Source organism: Phyllostomus discolor, chromosome 4, assembly GCF_004126475.2.
Source record: "Phyllostomus discolor isolate MPI-MPIP mPhyDis1 chromosome 4, mPhyDis1.pri.v3, whole genome shotgun sequence".
Lineage (NCBI taxonomy): Eukaryota > Metazoa > Chordata > Mammalia > Chiroptera > Phyllostomidae > Phyllostomus > Phyllostomus discolor.
Genome location: NC_040906.2, coordinates 183,741,621 through 183,768,805, shown reverse-complemented (window position 1 = coordinate 183,768,805; position 27,185 = coordinate 183,741,621). Strand labels below are relative to the sequence as shown.

At 38.2% G+C, this 27,185-nt stretch overlaps 2 protein-coding genes across 4 annotated transcripts in view; both read right to left on the bottom strand.

The window, feature by feature from the left end:
- LOC114495248 (A-kinase anchor protein 7) overlaps positions 1–27,185 on the bottom strand; it is a 104,304-nt gene continuing 77,119 nt past the window's right edge. The window contains 1 exon segment of the mRNA XM_036024727.1: positions 1–1,143. Coding sequence (XP_035880620.1) covers positions 938–1,143 — 206 coding nt within the window. The 3' untranslated portion in view covers positions 1–937.
- LOC118500328 (A-kinase anchor protein 7 isoforms alpha and beta-like) lies at positions 554–26,525 on the bottom strand. 3 transcript variants are annotated; one of them, XM_036024729.1, is made up of 3 exons: positions 25,772–25,955; positions 23,348–23,404; positions 554–2,017 (listed from the first exon to the last, which is right to left on the bottom strand). In XM_036024729.1, the coding sequence occupies exons 1-3, from the start codon at positions 25,818–25,820 to the stop codon at positions 1,821–1,823; spliced, it is 303 nt and encodes a 100-aa protein (XP_035880622.1). In that variant the 5' UTR covers positions 25,821–25,955; the 3' UTR covers positions 554–1,820. The 3 variants fall into 3 exon arrangements, with proteins under 3 accessions (XP_035880622.1, XP_035880621.1, XP_035880623.1); XM_036024728.1 differs by having other exon boundaries at positions 1,051–2,017; positions 25,763–26,525; XM_036024730.1 differs by lacking the exon at positions 23,348–23,404 and having other exon boundaries at positions 1,051–2,017; positions 25,772–26,518.

Sequence of the window (27,185 nt, the reverse complement as noted above, 5' to 3'; positions counted from 1 at the left end):
CAAGGGAAAACAATACGTTTATTAAGAAGCATGAAAATGCAAAAACACATTTATAAATAAATGTAGTTAATTTACCCAGTGAAAAAATAGCTAAATTCCAGGAGTAAACTGGATTTTATATTTGAAATGGTTACATATTTGATCTCTAATAATTTCCCCTCCATCATGATCTCTCAGTAGCAGCATTTTACAATGATCGTAGAAAAAGCTGTTAACAATGATTATCATACAAGGGGAAAATTTTCAAGAATTTTCTTTAAAAATAATCCAGTGCAAACAAATTCAGATTATAAGGGATACAATAAGACCCGGGCTTATCTTCAGAAAAGTATAAAATAAAAATCCCAAACATTTATTCATTAAGAAATGAAAAGGCAAACTACATTTTGATCATTGAAAAATAATACATATGGCTATTATAAAACATTCTCAACCAGTAATTGCAATAATTACACTTATAAATGTTCATTCAAGTACTAGTATTCAATAAACATTCAAATTCCCATTAAAGTAACACCAGATATAGTCATGTGTGGACGATACTTCTTTTTGATTTACTATTACAACAAAAATCATGTCAACAGGAAGCAAGTGACTCTTTAAATACTCTATTTTTTAATCTGTAAATGATTTTTCACAGTCTGTATAGTTTATCTGTGAAGACCCAAGGACCATTTTACAACAGCTAATTAAGAAGTACTTTTTATAAAATAACCCTTGATACTAGAGAAACAAACATTCCCACACACATTTAGCTTTAAAAATAAAAATAACAGGACAGAATCAGTTTTCTTTGGCAAGAAGTTGTGAAATCCTTACCCAATGTTGGTGTGCTGTAGTAAAGACACTATCAAAGAAATTCTTTGGCATTTACCAAAGAGCTATTTAATCAGCCGAAAACATTTCATAAACTGGTACCATGATATTAAGGCAGACCTTATGGCAAAGTTGCACTGAAATCAACATCATTTTCTTGATTACTGCTATTAATGGGTCTTCCTTCAAAAAGCTCCCTTCTAATTTTGGCCTGAATCTCAGGCTTTAATAAAAGTTCTTTTATCTGTTTCACTTTGGACTTCAGAACCATTCTTTCTCGATGCAAAGCTTCCTTAATTAAGTCCCGGATTCCAATACGTCTCTTGCCTACAGAAAAAAAGATTTATGAAACATTTTACATACGAACACCAATGAAAAACATTAAATGTGGCACACTGACTTATCAAAAGAGGGTTAAAAAGAAACCTTTAAAATGTTGCCCATGTTTTATAGAAAAGGTTGCATTTTGCCAAAAATATATTATTTACCTGAAACAAATTTGCTGTAAATAAAGATCACTGCATAGTGACAGCAGACGTAGGACAAACATAAAACATTACGGACTGACTATATGTATAATCTCAACAGTGATTATTTTAAACTTAGCACTTGTTAGCTGTGTGTGTGTGTTGGCCTCAGATAAAGTAGTCAAATGCCCTGCTAAGCAATATAAACGGCAGTATTCCAATTATGGCAAGGCCCTTCCACGGCCTTTGAGTCCATGAGGCATAACCCAAAGTCCCCTCTCCCTGGCCATGGCTGAGGGCAAGTGAAAATTGGACCATTCTTCTTTCATAAATTAATTTTCTCTGATAGTCCCAGCACTCTGTTTTTCTTCTGTTGAGTTTCAGAAATGCAAACACATTGATCATGAAAGCATCAGGCAACCTCCACAGACGGGACAAGAGACACTTCAACAGCACGTTGCAAATCAGTCCATCAACTCAGCAGAGGGGAGCAGGGATGCTTCTCACGTAGTAGCGGGGCCTGCCTGCCTTTGGGTCTCATTTCCTGTTGTTGTCATTGTCAGTGCCATTCCTACCAGCCTCTTCAGTTTTCACAGAGTTCCCATCCCCTGGCTTGTTTTTGTTCTGTGTTTCTTCCAGATACTGCTGGACAGCCTTGAGCACTGCATTCTCCACCAGCCTCTTACTGAGCTTTACCAGTTCAGCATCATCAGGCTCACCTCCATTCTTATCACCTACATTCCACAACAGAGAAGAGAGGTCACTGAGATCATAGTGCCATAGAAACCCAGCATGCATGGGCCGGCCAGTTCACTTAAAAAGGGCAAATGTCCTTCAATCTGGTAAATTAAATCTACAAATCAAAGAACACTGGTTTGGCTTTTCATATGGAATTTGCAGAAGCAGAAGACTGCTTACTCCTGAAGACTTCAGATTGAAAAGTAGTTCATAAGCCCCAGCCTAAAAATATTCTACCTATAATGCTGGAATTTTCCCATTTCTACATGGAATTTTTGTTTTTCTCTTATCCAAGGCCAATTGTTGCTGTTGAAGTTCATGTGCCCACCACCTGGAGCCTTAGACATGAATTCACCAACTAGATCTGTGTCCGCCTCTCCTTCTCCAATACCAAATGCCAGGGAATCAAGGTTTCCCTATCAGCTAACTACTTAGGGTCACTGATTTTACAGTGTTTGCCTGTCAGTTAGTTGTTAACTAACTCTTAGCACTCCCATGAAGATAAAGGCAGTTACTATGGCTAGGAACTGGTAAAAAAAAAAAAAATCTTGTAAAACTAATATTCTTTTTAATCTCAGGGCTGTCACTAGAATTTATAAAATAGGAAACTCTTCAAGGAAGAGTTAGGCTTACGATAGTGAACTAGGAGACGTTGATATTTCATGGCCATTTTGTTTTCCTGTTAGCAATGGTCAAGGTTTAATTACTCTCTTTCACTTTACTGTAAAACGGCTGGTTCTCATCTATTCTCATGCTATGCATTTCCCACTCACTCTCTTCCTTGTCTCCCTTCACTGAGGAAAAGCACAAGAGAGCTCATCACTTGTGTCCATTCAGTCTCTCAACTCTTTCCACTGGGCAGTGGACTCAGAAAGGCAGATGACTGGAGACAAAGATATTTGAGCACCTAAATATCTTAAGCAAATACTAACAGACTTCAGAGGAGTTATAGACAGCAATACAATAATAGCAGGGGACTTTGATACTCCACTTGCAACAATGGATAGATCATGCAGACAGAAAACCAGTAAGAAAACACTGGACTGGAACTATACTTTAGATCAAATGGAACTAACACACATACACAGAACATTCCATCCAACAGCACCAGCAGAATACACATTTTTCTCAAGTGCATATGGAATGTTCTCTAGGACAGACCATATGTTAGGTCACAAAACAAGTCTCAGCAAATTTTAAAAGACTGGAATCCATACTAAGTATCTTTTCTGACCACGATGGCATGTAACTAGAAATCAGTGAGATGAAAACTGGAAAACTGACAAATATGTAAAAATTAAAGAACACATTCCTAAACAACTAATGAGTCAAAAATGCAATAAAAAAGGAAGTAAAAAATATCTTGAAATAAACAAAAATGGAAACAACATCAAAACTTATGGATACAGCAGCAGCAGTGCTAAAAGGTAAGTTAAGAGCAATAAATGCCTGTATTAAGAAAAAAAGGAGTATAGTCAATAATATTATAATAACTTCATATTACATCTAGTTACTAGACTTACTGTGGTGATCACATCATAAAATATATAAATGTCAAATCACTACATTGTACCCCTGAATTTAATATAATATAATATTGTATGTCAACTATACTTAAATTTAAAAATTAAAGAAAAAGATTTCAAGTTAACGGGCTAACTTGACATCTCAATGAACTAGAAAAACAAGAACTAAGCCCAAAGTTAACAGAAGAAGGTAACAAAGATGACAAAGATCAGAACAGAAATAAATGAAATATAGATAGAAAAACAATTTAAAAATCAATAAAACTAAGAGTTTTTTTTAAAGATAAACAAAATAGATAAAACCTTAGGTGGACTTAACAATAAAAAAAATCAAGAACTAAAAAAATAAAATTATAAGTGGAAGATGAGACATTATAACTGATACCACAGAAATACAAAGGATCATAAAAGATTACTATGAACAATTATATGCCAACAAATTAGACAACCTAGGAGAAATGGATAAATTCCTAGAACATACAACCTTCTAAGCTGAATCATGAACAAACAGAAAATCTAAACAGACACATAACAAGTATGACTTATTATTATCAGTAATTAAAAACTTTCCAATAAAGAAAAGCCCAGGACAAGATGGCTTCAGAGGTGAATTTTACCAAACACTTAAAGAAAATTAATGCTAGTTCTTTTCAAACTCTACCAAAAAACTAAAGAGGAGAAAACACTCCCAAACTCATTTTATGAAGTCAACATTACCCTGATACCAAAGCCAGATAAGGACACAACAAGAAAAGAAAATTCTAGGCCAATGTCCTCATAAATTGAAATATAAAAATTCTCAACAAAATAGTAGTAAACCAAATTCAATAGCACATTAAAAGGGTCATACGCCAAGATCAAGTGAAAATTACCACTAGTATGCAAGGATGGTTCAACATATGCAAATAAATTAATGTGATATACCACATTAACTCCAGTTAAATAACAGAACTGTATTTTGGTCTAATCCTACTCTGCAGTCACATAATCAGTGCTTCTGTGATTTCTCTTGGTCCACAATGAAGTATACCTGTTACTTCAAACATTAAAAGATTTAAAACAGAAAAATCTTCCCATAGAAAGTTAATTTTCTTTTTTATGGCCAAATAGTATTTCATTGTGTAAATGTCTCCTTTTGCAGCAGTATGGCTGCACCTGGAGAACATTATGCTAAGTGAAATAAGCCAGCCAGAAAAAGACAAATGCCATATGATTTTACTCATATGTGGAATCTAATGAACAAACTGAACTAACCAGCAAAACAAAGACAGGCTTGTAGATAGGGAGCAGGATGACAGCTAAGGGTCCGAGGTAGTGTAAGGGGTGGAGGGGTGAAGCAAAAAGGAAAAAGGACTCATGGACATGGACAGCAGTGTGGTGACTGTGGGAGGGGCTATAAGGGAACTAAATGATAATGGGCAAAAAAATACAAAAAAGGTTAAGTAAAAAAAAAGGATAAAAACAGTTATTTATTTCCTTTTAACTTTCCTATTTGTTTATGCTTTTACTATTATCCCAAGTCAACTAAGCTCAATAAAAGATTGTAACCACCTTTGACTACCATCTTTCCCTCAGCAACTCACTTAATCACCAAGTCTTATCTATGTGCACTTCTTCAATGTATCTGATACAACCTTTTTAGATTAATAGTTCTAAAATATCCCTTTTACTCTTCCTTGTCTTGACAAGAAAAATTAAATTTGTCTTGCAAGGCTTTCCAAAACTTACCTCTATCACCCACCATTGCTACACTTCCATTGTCAGCTTCCAATATCTTCTCAGGAGCCTCCACACCATTCCCTATTTCTCGATGGCACTCCCTCTCTCTCATAAATTAAAATCCCACCTACACCATGAAGCCTTCCCTGACTAACCAGCTAAAAGTAATGAACTTCTACTTGATTCCAATAGCTCTGACTACATGTACAGTACATGGTCATTTGGTCATTCATTCAAATATGCACAGAGGACCTACTTATCCAGATGGTTATTCTAGCCTATGGGGACACTGCAGAGAACAAAAAAATAAGCCCATTAGTTTTCATAATTTCTTACAAATTATAAGCATTATGTATTGATGCATTTATTCAAAAACTACTAATTCAAGTTTCTAAAGACATAGTAGTCTTAAGTGCAAAGACTGTGTCCTAGGTTTCTCAATTATCTTCTACTCTGCTAATGTATGACACAGTTTACTGAACATAATACGGGCTCAACAATATTACTCCATCAAGTGAACTATTGATTCAAGTCCTTGCAGCCAGTACAGCATTTTTTAATGTTTCTATCTTCCTATAAGGATAGCCCTCATGGCCAGAAATTTAGATTTAATATGAAACTTAAATCAAGAGCAAAGAATTCCAAAATAATCCAAATATCCATGTAAAAAATGTCTATCAACTTTGTTTGATGAACCTGATCACTATGACAAAATATCCAGCCTATGGGGCAAATACTAACTATAGGCTATAACAAACTCGTTAACCAATCAACAAAATAATACAGAAAATTTTATAAATGAATCTTCCAGATCAGTACTAAATTCTAACTTCACCTTCCGATCTCCACAAACATCCCTAGACTCTCAATGTTGGCCGAGGGAAGAGTCTATCGGAAGGCTCATCACAGAGCCCTACAAGAATGCAGCAAATCAAGAAGTGTGTGCATCTTCATTCAAATGTGTTCACACTTTTAACAAACTTAATTCAATGTCATTAAGGAGGTATCTTAAGTTAAAGTTATACTGTATTTTTCTCCTGCTCACTATTGAATAAAGGTACTTGTCTCCTGCACTGACCTCTAAGATAAATAACTGCATTCATTTTACCCGAAGCCTAGTTAGCAAGGTACACAAATTACCTTTTAATATTCCAACAAAAGTACACATGAAAACATTCGCAATGGTAAATATCAAGAGTATGCAGCAAACTCTTGATAAAAAACATAATTTTTTGTCTACTTGGGTTATTTAATATCATAACTACTTAAAATGACAGATTAACCTTTGTCCTTGGCACTGTTATTTTGTAAATCTCCCCAGAATACCTTTGATTAATTTCTTAGGAGAATACTAAAAATATTTTTTTAAAGGTAATGAAAAAATTCTGTTAAGTCCGTTAAACACAGCACTATCCCTAAAAAAGAAAACTTTTGTTCAAAACAAACTTAAAGTAAGCAATTCTACTCTCTTAAGAGTTGAAACATCAATCCATGGTATTATCCATACTTGTGTCTTTGTTTATATTACCTGATTTCTAATACCAACCCAGTGCAAGGATAAAATTTATTTTTGTGGTCAAAAACAAGAAAGTAAGTGAACTCCTTTCTGGTAGCAAAAATGTTTTCTGCCTACTAAGTTGATTTAAGGCAACATGAATGTGGCTCAGCTGTTCTTATGTGTGATCTAACCTAGTAACTGAAGGGCCCCAGAAATCATTACCACCCCCACTTACCACCAATAGCTAGGTGCCTATTTGTCCTGACAAGAATAAATCACACTAATATTTTTAAAAAGGAAACAAAAAAATATTCTTTACAATGCCATGTAAGACTAAGGGAAAAAGTGCCACGATATTAAAAGTTTTCACTTGTCCCAATAAAAAGCCCAGCTAATTATTTGTGGATATCAACAAACTAATTCTAAAGTTTATATAGCAAGACAAAAAAAAACAGAACATAATAGCCAAGACAATATTGAAGGAGAAAAACAAAGTTGGAAGACTGACAGAAGCTAACTTCAAGATTAACTATAAAACTATATTAAGACAGTTTGGTATTGGCAAAAGAATAGGTAAATATATCACTGGAGCAGAATAGAGGGCCCAAAAATAGACCCACACAAGCACAGTCAACTTACTTATCTTAGGAAAAGGAGCAAAAGACATACAATGAAGTAAAGATAGTCTCTTCAGCAAAAGGTGTTAGAACAACTGGACATGCTTGTGTGAAAAATAAACCTAGACACAGACCTTATACACTTCACAAAAATTAACTCAAAATGGACAAAAGACCTAAATATAAAATGCAAAACTATAAAACTTCTAGAAGACAATAGGAGAAAACTTAGATGACCTTGGGTATGGCAATGACTTTTTAGATGTAAGACCTAAGACATGATCCATGAAAGAAAAAATTGATAAGCTGGACTTCACTAAAATTAAAAATTTTTGTTCTGTGGAAGACAGTGTCTAGATAGTGAGAATACAAGCCACAGAATGGGAGAAAATATTTGCAAAAAATGGATCTCATAAAGGACTGTTATTCAAATATGTAGAGAACTCAAAATTAAATAATGAAACAACAACAAAAATAGAACAAAGAACTTCAATGAAACAGAATAGAGAGCTCAGAAAGAAACCCTCACCTACATGTCAATTAATCTATGACAAAGGAGGCAAGAACATCCAATGGGGTAAAGACAGTCTTTCAATAAGTAGAGATAGGAAAATTGTACAGATACATGCAAAAAAAAAAAAAAAAGAAAAGAAAAGAAACTAGACCTTCTTACACAACATACAAGAATAAAATCAAAATGGATTAAACACTTAAATGTAAGACCTGAAACCAAGTAAATCCTAGGGGAGGGAAAAACACAGGCAGTACAATCTCAGACACTTCTCACAGCAATATTTTTTTCTGACATATCTACTTGAGGGGGGAAAACAAAATTTAAAAAATAAACAAATGGGGTTATATCAAACTAAAAAGCTTTTATAGCAAGGGAAACCATCAACAAAATGAAGAGACAACCTACTGAATGGAAGAAGATATTTGCCAATAAAACATCTTATATGGGGTTAATATCCAAAATGTATAAAGAACTCAGACAACACCAGGAAATCAAACAACCCAATTAAAAGGTGGCAGAAGACCTAGATAGATAACTTCCCCAAAGAGGACACACTGATGACCAACAGACATATGAAAAGATGCTCAACATCATTAATTATCAGAGAAATACAAATCAAAACCACAATGAGATACTACCTCACACTTGTCAGAATAGCTACCATCAATAAGTCAACAAAGAAGTGCTGATGAGGATGTGGAGAAAACAGAACCCTAGTGCACTGCTGATGGGATTGCCAATCTGTGCAGCCACTATGGACAACAGTATGAAGCTTCCTCAATAAATTAAAAGTGGATCTACCTTATGACCCAGCAATTCCACTTCTGGGCATATATCCAAAGAAATGCAAAGCACTAACTCAAAAGAATATATGCACCCCCATGTTCATTGCAGCATTATTTACAATAGCCAAGATATGGAAGCAACCCAAGTGCCCATCGACAGATACCTGGATAAAAAAAGCTGTGGTACATTTATACAATGGAATATTACTCGGCCATAAAAGGAATGAAACCTTACATTTTGTAACAGCATGGATGGACCTAGAGGGTATTATGCTAAGTGAAAAGAAACCAATCTGAAAAGGCTACATACTACATGATTCCAACTATATGGCATTCTAGAAAAGGCAAAACTACGAAGATAGTAAAAAGATTAGCAGTTGCCAGGGTTTAGGGGAGGGGGAATGAATATGCGGAGCCCAGGGAATTTTTAGGGCAGTGAAAGTACTCTGTTGGATGCCATAATGAAGGATACATGTCATTTATACATTTGTCCAAACCCACAGAAGATACAACACCAAGTGAAGTATAATGTAAACTATGGACTTCACTATGGAGTCATTACAATATATTCACGTAGGTTCATCAATTACTAGGGCTTTTCTTTTTCAGTTCTGTAATATTAGTTCTCTTAGTCCAAACTATGATCCACATTGTTCCCCATACAATTCCTATCATAATGGTGGTGTTTCTTATTGGAAACCTTGGTGAGGTAACGGAACTACTTGTGGTGATATGACAGAACTTTGACTGTGTGTGTAAGGAAGAAAACGCATGAGATATATATGAGCTTGAAATCCAATTCTGCTATTTTCTAGCTGCACAACATTGTTCGCAATCTCTTCAACCCTAAATATCCCTTCAGCGGGCCACTAATGAGGACAGCATACCCTGCATTGCTGCTGTAAGCATCAGAGGTAAGTTATAAGAAGTGCCTAACATCGTGCCTGGAACACAGTAAGCCTTCAAAATATGGTAGTTATTTTATCAGCAGATTTTATACATGTTTTATGGTTAAGAAGAATGAGCTCAATGCCTAATAAATACCAATCATTAGTTTACTCACTTTATTAAGTGTAACTCTGTTGCTGAAACCTATTTCCAAGGGGCACTGTGCTCACTGTGGCTTGTTCTGTTCGCTTGTTTTACCTTGTACGGTTTATAGATTCTTAGGTGCTTTTCCACATCATAAACTATCTATATAAAGCATGGTGGTTTCCTCCCTGAATTCTGATTCCTGTATTTGTTCAGGTTGAAATGTAAGGAGTTCTAATATCCCTGACTGTTTGATCAGAACCACTGTATGTCCTTCTGTGCTGCCACTGATGTGCGAGTTGCAGTTTGAACAGTGATACGAGAAGCAGACAATGCAGACACAAGTCCTGGTACAGAGAAGTAGCTGTCACTGGAAAATTATTCTCATGACAAAGAAGAAATATGGTTTCAAACATGCCAAAAGGATAACTTTTCATGCAATCATGGTCTTTGGCAGGAAAATTAGGCCGGAAAATAAGCATTGCTTCAAATCTTAAAATTATTTGTTCATGTATGTATTATCTATTAAGAGACTTTTACATAAAACTTAAATGCATTACTAGCTGGAACTAGTTTTCCCTTGTTTGGCTAACACTCCTGTTCATGATAATATATACTTTTCTTTCTAGGCTGATATTCCAGGGTAGGAGCTAGTTCAAGCAGAAATAAAGGTCACTTTCCTGCTCTGAGGCAATGTTCACCAAGGAAGAACAGCAGCATAAATGTTGCCAGCGATCTAATCTAGTTAAATAAATCATAGTTGTAGATATCACTCTACCTCTTCTACAAGCAGTAAGGACACACACACCCTGATCAGAAGGCTCCACAGCCTCAGAAAATCCCCATGGTGCCAGGTCACTAACAGCAGTAACAGAAATACCTCTTTCCATTCACTTAAAGAACACTTCACATTTTTCAAAGTGCTTTCAGAAACATTATCTTATTTGGTCTTCAAAGAAAGCTTATGAGGTAAAATAAGTGTTATTCTCCCCATATTACAAGTGAGAACAGTGAAACACAAGAGGTTACGCAAATTGTCTAACATCACACAGTAGAGTGATGGGAATCAGTAGCTCTCACTCAAAATCAGGAAAATTAGTTCCTCCACGGCACCCACCCCCAAACAGACCCCCCACAGCTCTCTGGTGCACCTTCATCCTGGGGGGATGACGTACACACGTGAGAAACACCACTTAATTTAATGATTGGTTCACTGGAAAAGAAGAAAATTCAGGAGGTTTCATTCTCAGATTGAAATTTTTATACTACATGGGTATTGATTAATGCAGCACAACCCCTTTCTTCCACCTGCCTTCTTTCCCTCCTTCCTTCCACCCATCTTTCCCTCTATGCACACTCACTATGCTCTCTTTGTGAGAAGCACTGCTGCAATGAATACAGAAATGACTCCCACGTGGGCCCAACCTTTAAGACACCTGCAATTTAGTAGTGGCCTGTCTGGGTAACTGCAGAATTCAGTCTCGTATAAAGTGACCGATGAGGTGAGAGGAGAGGGAGGAGGCTGGAAATGTACACAGAGGGGAGACTATAAAGATTCCTGGAGGACATACTGGGAAGTCTGCACAACATTTGTTTATCTGGAGCACCTATTATGGTCAAATTATGTTTCCACATTCTGTGGTACACACAAATTATTAAGGCTTCTCTTTAAGGAAATACTTATTTCAAACCATGAGGTATAATGTTAAAGAAAATTAGATTTTTCAGAACACAGATAATATTTTAAAATGTAAGCTTGGGTCTCAGAACATTGCTACTATTTTTAGGAAAACATCAGATACACCACTAACCAGTGATTTTACTTCATTTTGTTTTAGGTTCAATGCAAATAACCAGTCATTAAGCTTAGTGAGAGACACTAAAATATAACTAAAGTGTAATCAAGAGCATCATAAATACTTTAAATATCATAGGATGGAAGAAATTGTACTTTCAAAAATTATTCAAAACATAGCTCTCTCTAACTCAGCTGCTTAATCCTAAACCAAACCCTTTTTGGATAAGCATGTAGAATGCATTTTATACCACATAAATTTCAATCTATTTATTCAATCACCCAAGACATAAAACTGGTTGAAGTGCCAGTGTTTGTTTTCTTTGATGGGTTCCAAAACCTAATTTTTAAAGTCTGACCATGAAAAGCCAGGTGCATAGGACCATTTGGTCAGTGTATTTGCCTTGTGAATACTGAGCAATCTGTGAACTGATTCTACTGGGTTTTATAAAAGCCATAATATTGGATCAAATAAAGAATGTGTAATGCTTCAGTGAAAAAACTATGTAATGCTAAAGAAAACTTACAGATGAATAACCATTAAAATGATATTCAGAGAAAACTTAAAATTTTAAGTCATCCACAGCAATGAATGTAAACTGAAAAAAACACCATAGGATCTCACTTGTAAGTGGCATCTAATGAACAAAATAAACTAACAAACAGAACAAGAGGTACAGAAACCTGGCATAGACAGACAGCTGTCTCAATGCAGAGGGGAGGAGCGGGCTGGTTGAAAGAAGGTGAAGGAATTAGCCAAAGAACACAGATGCATGACCCATGGCCATGGACAACAGTGTGGGGATTGCCTGAGAGAGTGGGGGGAGCTAGCAAGGGGGGTGGGGAAATGGGGAAAAATTGGTACAACTGTAATGGCATAAACAATAAAATATAATTTTAAAAAAGAGAAGATGGAGGCGTAGGTAAACATGGCTTTCCTCCTCTTGCAACCACATCCAAATTATAACTAAACTATATAACAGCCATCACCCAGAACCATCAGAAATTGAGTTGAATGGAAGCCTGACAACTAGGGAACTAAAGAAGTGACATCCATCCAGACTGGTATGAGGGTTGGAGACAGAGAGACACAGAATAGGCTGGTTCCACACCCATGTGTGGTGGATAAAAATTTGGGAGGAATATCTTGGGAATGAGGAGTCCCAGCCCCACACTAGGTCTGCAGCCCAGGGTTTCAGTGCCAGGAAGATAAGTCTCCATAACTTCTGACTGCAAAAACTAGCAAAGATTGAGTTGGTAGAGGAAACTTATGGAGTACCAAGCAGTTCCTCGTAAAGAACCTACACACAAACTCACCTACTCAGATTCACTCCCTCTGAGCTCCATCTCTGGGGTAGCAACTTGAAAGGCACTAGAGGCATATGGGAAGGAACAGAAGCTGGGGAACAGCTTTTTCTTAGACAGAAAGGCAGGCAGAAGTCACTGTCCCTTTTCTGAACCATCCCCCTACAGAGCTACAGAGCCACCATGCAGGAGCCATATCAGAGTTTCTATCAACCTGGCTAACACAGTTTGTCCCACCCAAAAGATTCCCTGAGGCTCCACCCCACCCATCTTATGGGCCCACCCAAGCTGTTAACCGCAGCTTTTCCATTAGAATGGCTGGTCTTGGCTCATGCTTTACAACTTCTGAAAGTATTTCAAACCAGCAACAGCTGGCCTCAGTAAGCCCCCAGCAAACCCCTAGGCCCCATGCCTCTTGCTAAGTGGTCCCAGGCCTGTCACTAGCAGCAGCCAGCCTAGATTCACAGTTTGGCTTTTCCTGGGAATCTCTAAGCCCAGCACAAGTAGCATCTCAGATTGCTTCATAGCTCAGGCATTGTGGGCCCAGGCAGAATACAGGAGGTGGCTGACCTTGGCTTTTACCACCCAGGAAACCACAGAGCCTGCATACCCAGTGGACAGCTACAAACCACATCAGAGTACCACCACTCTTCCCATGAACAGTGGATCCTCCACAAAGGGTGGAGGTTGGTGTCAGTGGTCACAGCCGGTCCTTGTGGCTGATTGGCCTGGGTAAATCCTTCCCATTGACCTGCCAGCAGCAAACAAGGCTCAACTATAAGACGATAGTATACTCAGCACACATGAAAGGTATACCCCAAGTACCCAGCTTGGGTAATAGGAGAGGCTGTGCCACTGGACCCTACAGGACACCTACAACATTAGGCCATACTACTAAACAGGGAGTCATCGCAGCCCAGCTGATAAACAAACACAGGGAGGCCGCCAAAATAAGGAGACAAAGAAACATGGCCCAAATGAGAGAACAGATCAAAACTCCAGGAAAAGAAGTAAACAAAACAGAGATAGCAGTCTATCAGATACAGAGTTCAAAACACCAGTTATAAGGATGCTCAAGGAACCTAGTAAGGGCTTCCATGGCATAAAAAAGGCCCAGTCAGAAATGAAGGATATACTAATTGAAATAACAATTTACAGAGAAACAACAGTGGAGTGGATGAATTCGAGAATCAAATCAATGATTTGGAATGTAAGGAAGCAAAAAAAAAAAAAACAACCAATCAGAAAACAAGAAGAAAAAAGAACACAAAAAAAAACAAGGATAGTGTAAGGAGCCACTGGAACAACTTCAAGCATTCTAACATTCACATCATAGGGGTGCCAGAAGAGGAAAAGGAACAAGAAATTGGAAATCTTTTTGAAAAAATTATGAAAGAAAACTCCCCTAATCTGGTGAAGGAAATAGACATGCAAGTCCAGGAAGCCCAGAAAGTCCCAAATAAGATAGATGCAAAGAGTCCCACTCCATCATACTTCTTACTTATGATAATTAAGATACATCATAATTAAAATGTCAATAGTTAAAAATAAAGAGAGACTCTTAAAAGCAACAAGAGAAAAGAAGTTAGTTACCTACAGGGGAGTTCCCAAAGACCTTTAGCTGATTTCTCAAAGAAACTTTGCAGGCTAGAAGGAACTGGCAACAAATATTCAAAGTCATGAAAAGCAGGTACCTATAGCCAAGATTGTTCTACCCAGCAAAGCTATCATTTAGAATTGAAGGGCAGATAAAGAGCTTCCCAGACAAGAAAAAACTGAAGGAGTCCATCATCATCATCAAACTATTATTATACAAAATGGTAAAGGGACTTATTTAAGAAAAAGATCAAAACTATGAACAATAAAATGTCAATAAATACATATCTATCAAAAATGAAATCTAAAAAACTAAGCAAACCAGATGAACAGAGACAGAGTCATGGATGTGGAGAATGTTTTGATGGTTGCCAGATGGGAGGGAGATGTGGGAGAATGGGTGAAGGGATTAAGAAGTGCAAATAGGAAGTTACAGAATAGCCGTGGGGATGTACAGTACAGTATAGGAAATGGAGTAGCCAAAGAACTTACACGTATGACCCATGGACATGAACAAAGATGTGGGTTTTCCTGAGGGAATGGGGGGTGCTGGGTGGAGAGGGACAAAGGGACAAAAATTGACACAAATGTAATAGCATAATCAATAAAATATAATAAAAAAGAAAAGAAAATTAAATAAATAAGGTCATCTATGACCATTCTTCCAGGCACATGATAATAACAAATAAAGACACTGAGCACATTTTCAAAAAACTGAAGCTTGGTAAACTCATAAATGTATTGCTTTAGCTTCAGGAGCAACGACTGAATAAAATAATTTAGTACATACTTTTCTTTTCTCAATGACCTAACACAATTCACTAGAGGATTCCAAAAAATATTCAGACAAAAGTCAAATAGTTTTAAAATTCTCTTTGGTGATAGCTACTGCTGATTAAAGTTCTTTGAATATGTGAATTCCTACCACAAGAAATTAAGACTAGCATTTTCTCTTGTTGAATGACACGCTGATGTATAGAAATGTAAGTTCATTTCTTCCATCAGTGGATGTTTGTTTCTCAAGTTCTTGATCTCTAAGTGTGGAAGAACCACTCCCACTCAAAGGAATAGCAAGTACAGTAAGAAAGGCATATATGTGGTACCAGAGGGACAAAGGGCAATCATGATCACACTGGGCTTCCGCTTCCAACCATTCTCAAGACAAGCTTGACATGCCTGGGGAAGGCAGGGCACTGAAAGATGGTTAGAAGAAGGGGATAAGAGATGGTCCCGGTCTTGTCCCCCATCACGTCCACTGCTTCTCTCCGAACCACAAACCCGAGCAGCCTGCATCTGCTTGGGGTCTCCTCCCTGGAGCTCTGCAGGCTGAGGAGTCATGTCCCTTCCCCCCAGACCTAGTGTCCTGCATAGTGAGTCTGAGGACTCTGCATACTTATGTTTTCATAACATATATCATGTAACATTACTTAACTTAGTTGTAATAAAATGAAACTGAAACAAATATTCACCAAAAAAAGTCGTGAGTTATCAAACTCCTTGCAGAACACAAACTTTAAAAGATTACATAGTTTTTAGAGAATTTTTATAAACTCTGACTTAGTTTAAAAGTAATTTGTTCTTTTAAGTTTGTTAAATTGATATGGGTAAGGCTTTTCTTTAGAAACATCTTATTAACATTTGTTTGAATTACTGTAGCCTACCTATGTTCTTTCAAAAAAAAAACCATATTCCTTTAGAATTATTCACTTTCCTACATAATTTATTAAAATTCGTGGAATTTCATACAACACTATTTAATATCATTGTTATTTTTGTCTCAAAAAAAATAAGGACCGCAAATTGACATCAACTAAACACTTACCTTAGAACAATGAAAAAAAGAAAGACGTTGAAACAGAGACACCACCTGCGTGCCGGTAGTTAACTACTGTCCAGGAGCTCTGAGCCCATCCTTCCTCACTCAGCCTAACAATCTGCAGCTGAGACTCAGCGAACACACTCCTCCTTTGCCTGCAAGATCCCTGTTGGGTTTCTCCAAGAAAGGGCTCCAGAGGGAAGCTGGACGGCTGCACGGAGGGACAGGCAACTTGCCCTTTGCTATTAGCCTATTCTTCCCATCGGTGCTGCCCCAAATACAGCCAGTCTCCCCGACAGCAGCCACTGGTTCCAGTGTCCACTTTCTTTCCTCACTCACTCCTGGAATTCGCCTCATTGCATTTCCTCCGAGTTAACAGCAAAGCTGGCCAGGGTCCCCTGCTTAGAGGCCATAGTCATAGTTTCTGCATGTCCATTTGCTGTGTCCTGGGGCACCTCCTGGGAGACAGCAACCTCTCCTAAAAGCTCTGGGTCTCAGTTCCATTGGGCCCTCAGACTGAAATGTTACTGCCTGTGTTCTTCCTTACTCCTGCCTTTCCACTAAAATGTGTTCAGCTAATTCCTTATGCTAAATTCTCTCTGCTAAAACAACTGGTGTAATTCCTACTTTCTTGGCTGACTCCTACCTGAAACAACCTATTTCTGTATTTTTCCCTCACCATGTTACTTTTACAATGGACTAAGACATGAATGACAAAAGAAAAGGATATAAAGTTAGAAGCAACTATGAGGTTGATTTTTCTTAGAAAAATTGCATATTTCATTAACTTGCTTTCCATAAAACAATTTGTTTATTTTGCCTTTTAATTTAATGTTCAAATTCCATAAATTTTAAGTTTACATTTTTAGTTTCTAAAAAACCTAAAAACCTGTAAATCTAATTTTACATTGAATATTAAGTAGGGTGTACAGTATATATAGTAGCAGGTATACTATAGCATCATGATGAATTTTTATCTTAAATTTACTATGCCCATATTGGAGAAAACTAATTTAAAATAAATCTGAGTTTGGACAAATATTTTCATAAAAATTTCACTTATAAAGATGATCATACAGTAGGCAACACATCTTCATTTGTTATCACTAGAACTTACTGATACCAACTGCCAGCTGTCACTGCCAGGCTTGGTAAGCAGTGTTTTATGTGGTGCACGGGTGACACAACAGTGTCCCCAGACGACAGCCCACAGTTATGTGTCACATCTCTATTTTAAGGCAAGGTTTTTGATCCTGAAGGTACTGATTGAAAATGGTCATGTAATAGTTATTATAAAATAAAAAATAACAAAAAGGTATATATTTTTTCATAAAAATTTTGGTTTTCCACTTAAAGGGTTTGTGGCTTAGAACAGTTTCAAAACTCTGCCTTAAAACATCTGCCTTTAGGCAGTGATTGAGAATTATTAATGCAACATTTGACGATGACTCCATTTCAGTGTTTCAGTTTCAGGGCTCCATTTCAGTATTTCCATTACTGAAAACAAGAATTATTGCAAACATAGTTAGAATACTACTGGACTGAACATACCTTTACCATTTGGCTTCTAAAATCACCGAAAGGAAATGTGTTAAAACAAGCACTTGATGTCCTAATTTTGTCCCTTGGAGCCACACAGAACAACTCTTCTATCCCTTCCTCATGAAAGACTCCTCCAAATAGTTCAAGGCAGCTGATCCATCTGCCTCCTCTTCTCCTAGCTAAGCAGTCAGTCCATCAGCCCTCCTCTTCTAATGTGGTTTCCAGGCTCCTCACCACCCTCACCTCCCTCCTCTGGACACACTCCTGCTCGCCAGAATTCTCTACAGGACTCACTACTAGAGACCTAGATAGAAGGTCTTAGATTAACAGATCATCTGCTTGCCAGTTTATCAGCTACCATTACATCAATCAAAACTGAAAAAGCTAAGCTTCACAGCTAACTTTAGCTGAATATTTTAAATACTAGAAAAAGTGTGAATTTTATTTTTGATCTAACAGTCAGATGTAAGGCATCAAATTGAAATTCGATGTAATTTACATGGCAAATACCAACACCAACTATCTAGCCACAAAGTCAGAGGGGAAGTGGGAAGAGGGGCCGCTGAGACGTGTGGAAGAAAATGTCAGATTCCTTCTTCCCTCTCCCATTAGCATTACACTGAGGAGCTCTGTCTCTTTTGGGAATATGAAATTTCCTCTCCATCTACTCTAAGCATTCTGATTTTCTCCCTGGCACTGTAGTTCTTCTGTATAAATATCCTAGGCTTACAAATGTGCTTGACTATATTTATACTTTTGGGGGCAGTTTGTACAAACCGAAAATTTTAATTTCTCAAATATCTTTGCCTCAGCCTTTAGTAAAATTAACATCATTATATCCTAGTTAAGTTAGACTTCAAGTTAAAATACCCTTACTTTTTATATTTTTATCCTACAGCTCCATCCCTGTCTATGACTACCTGTTGAGGGCAAAGCACTTTATTGTACAGCGGGGAGGTTGGTTTTAACAGTTCCAAGGTCTGTTAACTTGTACTTTGACATTATAAATGTTTGTTATAGGAAACTTTACTTGCTAAGATGTTTGTTTTAGAAACTGCACTTGCCCACATCAGGCTGTGGCTGCTGCCTGTGACTGGACCTGGAGGGGAGCTCTGCTCTTGGTGGTGATTAACTCCCTCCCACTGGACCTGGCTGGTATGGAAGAGGTGTGGCTTCACCCCCTAGACTGAGAACTTCAAGACCTTTTATCTTTGCTTTTCCTCACTTGGGGCAGAGCAAACACTGGGACCCAACACATCTTTTTTTTTAATCATGTAAATTAAAAAGTAGCCTTCCAGCAACAGGTACCACGTATCATCACTGCATCTTCCATAACAGCTGGCTCAGAGTTTTCAAAATGAGGTGTGGTCAATGATATTCGCGGAAGTGAACTGAATCACTCTTCATAACAGACCTCAGACAAATTTCATTGCCACTGAAATGGCACATGCAGCTTCAGAAGATATCAAAGAGTTTTCACTTCTTCACTGGGTTTGGAAATATATTTGTTCCAGAATGGGCCTACGCTTACATACACTGAGGGTCCTCAAAAATAGTACCTGAAATATTTTGGTTGCAAGTAACGAAAAAAGAATTAACTCAAGCCAGTTTACTTACACACACACACACACACACACACACACACACTGCTTCGTGTAATGAAGAAAGTCTTAGTCACAGCTGAAATCAGAGGCTCAAAAATATCATCAGGACTTTCTCCTCCAGCCTCTTTCTTCTGTGCTTGTGCTGGCTTCACTCTGGCTTCCTATGAGTTGGCAATCCTATGCTTACATCCTTTCCACTCACGACCCAACAGGAAGACAGATCCTCTATCAAATCTTAAGGAAGACTCTGCTCAACTCCTCTTGGACCACATGTCTCTCCTAGGGCAGGGAAGCAAGGCATCATGATAGACAAAGCCCAGAAGGAGAAGGAGAGGGAGTCCCACAAAGGAAAGGATGTTAAACAAATAAATGTTGGAAGTCTACACAACAATTCAAGGTCTGAAACTCTTAAGTTCCTTCTTTCCCTTCCTGGGCATGATGGAAATAAAACTACAGTTCAGCTGACTTCTGAGGTGCCCACTTACCCAATACACTCTCATTTGTTAAAAAGAAATTATATTTACTGCATCTGTCATTCGCCAACCCCAGTGTCAGGCATTTTATAGACATTAGCTTATTTAATTTTCACAATAAGTAGATATTTAAAATGAAGGTACAGAGGCTTCGAGAAATTACATAGTAAATATTAGAACAAAAAATGCAAAATGAGTCCATCCATCTCCAAAAACCCCTGATTTCAGCACTGAGACTTTGGGGCTCTTTTTAGTTTCTTTACTGGAAAGTATCAGAAGTTTACGGATAAAAGCTCATAGACAACTACATACTGGGCTGGGCCGACTTAATTAAACAGAAGGCAATTATCCACAGGAAGTGATTTATCAGATGCCCTGAAAGAGTTTTACTATCTGCCTGAAATTCCTCCCTTAGAGATTATTTTGGACTAAGTCATTACCACTGCTTAATTTATTTTGTCATTTACTACAAGTATTTCCTAAGAGCACAGAGGATAATTTAGTATTGTTAAAATGCATATTCCTCCGGAAGGGGTAATTTATGAAGTTTTTTGTTTTTTAACCAAAACCTTTATACCCATGATTTCCCACTCCTCTTCTCACATGATCCCCAGAAATAAGACACAAGGATGGGCCACATCACATTGCTTGACAGGGCATCTGGGTGGCTCCCAGCAGCCCGTGACTATGCTAGAGGCTGGGAAAAACCCTACACACAACCCTCGTACTCCCCATGAAAATTACTCAGCATTTGATCACCGAATCCAGGCAAACTCTAAGGTCTGAGAACAGAACGAAAGGAAATATAATTACCATATAGACTATGAATAAATAAAAGGAATCAGGGAGGTGAGACAGAATAGTAACTTTGTGCATTTGCTCTAATGTTCCTATACTTAATTTTAGAAACATAAACCTCTTGGGTGTACATTATTTAATAAAAGAAGGAGTAAAACCTAATCCTCAGTGACTATGGTTAAATGTTTTATATTGCACAATATTACTGCTGCTACAATATTACCCACAGGCATCTGATGCAAATGCAGCCTTGGCTCCACAGCAGCGCCAGCCACCATGCCTCACTGCTTCAGGAAGGGGGCAGCACCTAACAGGGCCTGGGTCCCAGCCTCCTGCCAGCTCCAGGCCCACAGCACCCCTGGGGGATGGTAACTGAAAACTGCCCCAAACTACTAGCTTTTAGCCACCTCCTCTCTTACATGGGAAATGGAGCATTCATTTTCTCAGTTTCATTTCATAAACAATTTTCCAAATGATCATGGCATTGTACCTGGCACACAATAAGCATTTGATAAATTAAAAAGAAGAAGAGGAGGTCTTTAGACTATCCTGGAACAGGAGGAAGAGGAAGAACAATAGAAAAAACAAAACACTGCATCATATCTAAAATATTTATTTCTTAGACTCTTATTCTAAGGATCAATGGGGAGTCAGGGGGAATGAATAAACTTTCAAGATCATGGTAGTTCAGTCACCACTTCTCAACTATGAGGAACGGAGGCCCAGAGATGTTAGCAACTTGCCCAGTGTGAGACAGAATATGACAGCAGGCCTGGTTTGTCACCCAGGTGTCCTAACTCCTGGTCCTGTGTCTTCCTACTGTGAAAACTGCATGCCAAGGGAGGGACCTCATGTTTTTACCAGGCGGCAGCTGAGCTGGAGTCACGCTGCATTCCCTGTGTACAAACACCTTTCTACTCACAAGGGAGGAAATGAATGGTGCTGTCCACTGATGGGAGGTTCCCCATCACATGTTTCCTGGGGCCCACGCTGGGGCATCTAAGTGAGAACCTGCTAAAATGTTTTTCTGATACATTCAGTAACCAAAGTCCTTTATAGATTCCAACATTACACAGAGTCATCCCAAATTCTGTCCTCTGATAGGCTCATTTATACTGAAAGTGATTCCATATTCACTACAGGAAATGGGTATCATTCTCTTCATTAATGAACATTTGGAACACGCCCTCCTGGGTAAGTCACTGAATCTGGTTCCATTGCTATGAAAGAGACGCATGTGCCATGGGTCCTGCCAGCTCCAGGCCCACAGCACCCCTGCCAAAGAGGGGCTTGAAATCTGTCATGAGACACAGCACACATATGAAAGCCAACCTCAAAGTCAGTGTTTTTAAGTGCAAATGAGAAGCAAAGTATAAGGCTATAGGGTTTATAGGAAGCCTTCTGGAGTACTGGAACCGTAAACACAGAGTTCCTTTAGTATAACTGAACAATAACCACCATGTAATTAAGGTTCAAAAATTTAAGTATTCACCAGACATGAAATTGACACTGCTAACCTCAATTTGTATATAGTGTTATACCATCACATTACAAAGCATCAGAAACAAACCATCAAAAGAAAAAAAAAAGAAACAAACTATCTTGAGTTTTGACTCATATTTATGAAATGAATGCTATATATGGTCCTGGTAATGTCCCACACAAAAAGACTATATTGGACAATATTTTATATATGAAAGTACAATGTGTATGTATTGTTAAAGCACATACTTATAAAATTAAAATGTGTCATTACGATACATATTAACATCATTTTATTTTCAGCAGCACAGACTATCAGGGCTAGAAGTCACTGGGCTGACAGTGTCCCGTTCCTGAGCTGTTCCAGTCCTCCTTACAACATCCCTGGGAGCGGCTTCTCGCCCTGTGCTGGACTGCCTCCCATGCCTGCAAACTGCCTGCCCCACGAGGCGGGGTGGCTCACGTTTGGACAGTCACCTATTTCATCCTACACAAAAGCAATGCTCTTCAAAGAGGGAAATCTGCAACAGGAAAAGCACGAGTGGAATGTTTCCTAATTAGTTACAAAACTGTCTCTTTAGTGAAGTTTTCTTTGAAGGTTAACTTGGTAAGATTGACAAGCTGCAGTGGTTGGTAAGCCTGTGCAACAAGAAGCCTGTTCATGGACAGTCCCTTCAAGAGGTATGTTGTGAGGAACTGGATGGTTTTAAAAAACAAGTGCTGTGTAAGAATTCAGCAAGAACTACATAGGACATGATCTACAACATTTGTAAATCCTACAATATATACAGTAATATTTAAAGTTCCTGTGTAACAATAAAGAGCTTAGTCTTCCAAGAAACATGCATTTATTGTCAGTATATTCAACTTATTGTGGCCAAAGAGCACAGTTTGAGAAAAATGTTCAACTGCTGGATTTAAACCAAAGGGGTCTAACTGCTTTGCAACGCATTAACTGAAATATAGGCCATGATGAGTTCCACTGTATTTGACTATTCACCCCATTATCAAGATTTCTAGCTATGCATACAGTTAACTTTCTACATAAATTTAAGCCCCTGCACAACTAGTTGATTTTTTAAAAAATCATTTTGTTTGCTATCCATAGATTAAAACTGTAGCATTAATTAATCAATCAAATGAGAATACTTTCCATCTACCACCACCAAGGGCAGAAGCAGAATGAAAGAGCAGTGGGAGGGAGCGGGGTCACTGGGTCCTTACCACTCGGCCAGCTGGGCACATCCTTTCTGTAGCTCTGCAGGACGGTAGCGGACTCGCCTGTGTTTTGAGAATGACATCCACAAATGTAAACTTCCACCACAAACTCGTTGAATTCTCTACAGTTTGAGGGCCCATCACTCTTTACAGCAGAATTAGAAGAGTGCAGGCATTAGCGTTTTTGTGCTCGGCCCCTAGTAGGTCCCGCTAAGCATGTGTCTGTGTGTCTCCAAGCAGGCTAAGGAGGCTTCTAGGTAGGGACACAAAGATGAGTAAGACCCAGGAGATTACCATACATCTAGCAGCAAGATCAGAAAAATGCTAGGCCCTCCCAAATGTCTGCTACAGGTTCTTATACGTGGTATCAACACAACTTGTGGACTGGATATCTACCATTAATGCTAATTTACATGTTTTTTGAGGCATGCTAGCTAATGAATTCTCTGCTACTTTTGTTTCCAGTCCTCTTTGTGAGCACTTTTAGACAGGTATTACCAGCAATATAGCAGTGTCTGGCAGAGAAGCTTCTCTTTAGAGCATCCTATAGTAACAAAATTAAACACAGCACCAGAAAACAGCGGATGGGGTGTGTAAATGGAATGTGGAGCAAATTAGGAGGAGAGAAATGGTAAAGCAATGACAAAAATCAAAGACAGTTGACGGGAGAGGGTGGGGAGGCCCAGGGGCCAGTGGGATGAATGAGAGGAAAGGGGGTGCAAATACATTGATTTCTAACCATGATGTGCACTTCTGGATTACAACTTCACTTTAGACACAGTGTCCTGCCTTCATTTCCTTTTTAAAATTTTGGAACGTGAGAAAACAAACCCAGAAAGCAGTATATACCACTTCCTGTCAACCAATATTAAGAAGCACTGTATGTAAAACACGAGACTTTGCCCTCCAGTGACCCAAAATAAGACAGAAGAGAGCAAATTCTTCACTGAGGTGAAACTTGACTTCAGTTGGAGCCAAGAAGACTGCTTCCAGACAGGGCAGGGGAGGAACAATAGAAGGAGAGCAGACGTTCCCAGCGAAAACCTGGAGCGGTGGAACAGGAAGTGGGAGGGCAGGAAAGAACTCACTGTCCCTACATCTGTCCATACCAAGGCTTTTCAGAGACATATTGCTTAAGGAAGGAATCAGTCAATCAAAAACCCCAGGAACTGTAAATAAATCATTCTGACAAATACCTAAAAAGTTTCAGGCTGCCAAACGAATGCCAATGCTCGTTGTTAGAAAATGAAGAATTTTCCTGTGAAGTCATCTCAGGTTTTAAGATCAAGATCATCACGCACTGCACAGTATAATTTTCACAAGTAAAATTCAGAGCACAACTTATTGGCTCTTGGTAATAATCAGGGGCTCCAAATTCTTCTAAAATTTATCCCAAGCATTCCCAGAAGATTTGTTGCAAAACTGGCTTATTTCCCAAGTGAATAGGTATAGGATACGTATTGATTTTTTTAAAAAAACTATTTCTGCTGAGTTTCCTGAGGAACAAGCAGCAGGAAATATAAGCCAGACATGGACCTTTGAGTATCTGAACCAGATATCATAAGATTCTACAGACCTACTTAAATTTATTTAAATAAAGCACTGACAAGACAGAAATGTGGATGCAGAATTAGTAAGTATGACTATGAACATTTTATTGAAAAAAGTAAAAATTCAATATTTTGGGGCAACTAGGGTAAGGCAAGTTCTATTTGGCACACTAATTAAAATGCCAGTACTGTATTTCACAAAGCTAATCATAAGTGAATACACACAAGCCAGTGAGAAAGAAAAAAAATCAATGCAAATGTTATCACTTTAAGTTCTGTTTTCTGGGCCATAAGCAAATGTGGAATCTGCCTGACATTTGTTTAAAAATATTCAGTGAGGTTTTTGCTGGAAGCAAAGTGGCATCACTTGTTTGGAGTAGCCTTATAAGTTACATGTGAACAAAGCAGAGGAAACATGAAAATATCTAAAAATATATAACACATGTCATTTTAGAGCCAGCTTCACTTCTCTATATATTGTTATTGAGCATTGCTTTGAAAATATCCCAATTTCAAATAAGCAAAATGAAGTCTGGCTTGTACCATAATATCAAACGGTAGGCAGTGATTTGAAGAAATTCAAAACTAAACTCTGACTCCAGACAGTGTGATAAAAATAAACTGTAAGATTACCAACAGATGAATATCAAAAATGAGTTTTCAGTATTTTACATTTAACCTAGGCTCTTTATTGAATTAGTGTACTTTTACAGTTAATCATTAACTACACACCCTCCAATCCTTTTAAGAAAAACCCATGAAAAATCACAGCTAATTATTCTGCTCATTCCCATAAGAAAAAAAAAAAAACTACCCCTAGAAGACAGCCACACAAAACAGTCAAGCACTTAGGATTCTGCACAGTACAAACCACACTTACTGATTTTTTCCTCATCTCTGGAGAAAGGGAAGCAGCAGAGCTGGCCCATGGCACTGGTGCCGTCCTTCCTTCCTGGTGCTCTTTCCCCAGGCACCCCAAACAGAAAATGCAGTTCACACCCGGTCTGTGAGCACACCCTGCCTATTCAACTCCGAGGAGCAGTGCACGGAGCGTGCAGAGCCAGTGCACAGCCGGGAGAGAGAGAGAGAAGGGAACTCGCTGCAGTGAGCAAAAAGGCTCCACCTCCCAGTCCTCCAGCCCAACACGCTGCTCTGCTGCTCCAGGACTGGCATTCAGTGGAAGGGGTGCCCACACGCTGGACTAATCCTACAAAACTGTGGGCTGGCGGCCATGGGCAAGTCCCACGTGTGCTGTATGGATCTCTAGAGCTGTCTATAGAAAAGGTAAGAAAGAGCAGACCACCATGAGTGGTCTTACAGACAGACACAGTAATTACACAGGGAAATTCAAAGGAACAAAAAACATTTTCTGTCTGCTTTTAATGAGGAACAGCTTTCTTTTTCCCCAGAGGATTTGTTTCTTTGTTTGTTTTATCAATGGGGAACCTGACCTTGCCAACCCTGAAGGCACAACTTGTGTAAAGCACCATTAACTACTTAACACACAGCATGGAAGGTAGAAATGACAGGGGAAGTGGGGAGAAAAGGGAGTATGGATTCTTCTCTGTATGTCAGGGCACACCCTGTAAAGTTAAAGATCTGCTTTCTGAACCCTGCTTTGTTCTACTATATCACTAATCAATACTATGAATTTTGAAATGGTAGAGTCAACTATGTCAATAGCCCAGAAAATTCTCCAAATCAAGACCCATCACTGAGAAAAAGATCAGGAATAAGAGCATATTTCTCATTTAAATCACAAGGTGGTTAAGCAAATTCAGGGGCAGCAAAACAACTAATTGCAAAATACAACTTATTTAGAACTCCATGACATGAGATCATTGATTTCATGTCATTGTTCAAATCTGTCCTCTTATATAGGGAAGAGCTGTCCTCTGTTCTTAATGCCAGAAGTACCATCCAAATTCTTCCTTTACTCATCTGCTTCCTAGCTCGTCACATACATCCACTTACGACGAGGCGGGAAGAGAGGAGGATAGATAATGAAGATTTCTAAAGTTCTGAATGCAGTGTGTCTACTTTCACACTCATCTAAACAAAAAGTGTGTGCAGTCTGAAAGAATAAAAATTGTCATTTTTTAATCCTAAGGATTACTTTTTGTGTTAAAGAAAGAAATATTTGCAGTAAATAGTGGTGATACAATCTTCAGAATAAGAAAGCCAGAGGTTTAAAGCCCAAATCTGTCAGTTATGAAACTCTGACCTCTTTGTCAGAGTTTTGATATCTTCATCTGTAAATCAGGCAAATTCATTGTAAAGTTTTAATTTGTTGT

Coding starts and splice junctions, on each gene's coding strand:
- LOC118500328 (XM_036024728.1), bottom strand. CDS start 25,820: ATGGGCCAGCTCTGCTGCTTCCCTTTCTCCAGAGATGAGGAAAAAATC. Junction 23,405..25,762: donor GGAAAAAATCAGTAAGTGTG/GTTTGTACTGTG, acceptor CTCAAAACACAG/GCGAGTCCGCTACCGTCCTG. Junction 2,018..23,347: donor TGTGCCCAGCTGGCCGAGTG/GTAAGGACCCAG, acceptor TGTGGAATGTAG/GTGATAAGAATGGAGGTGAG.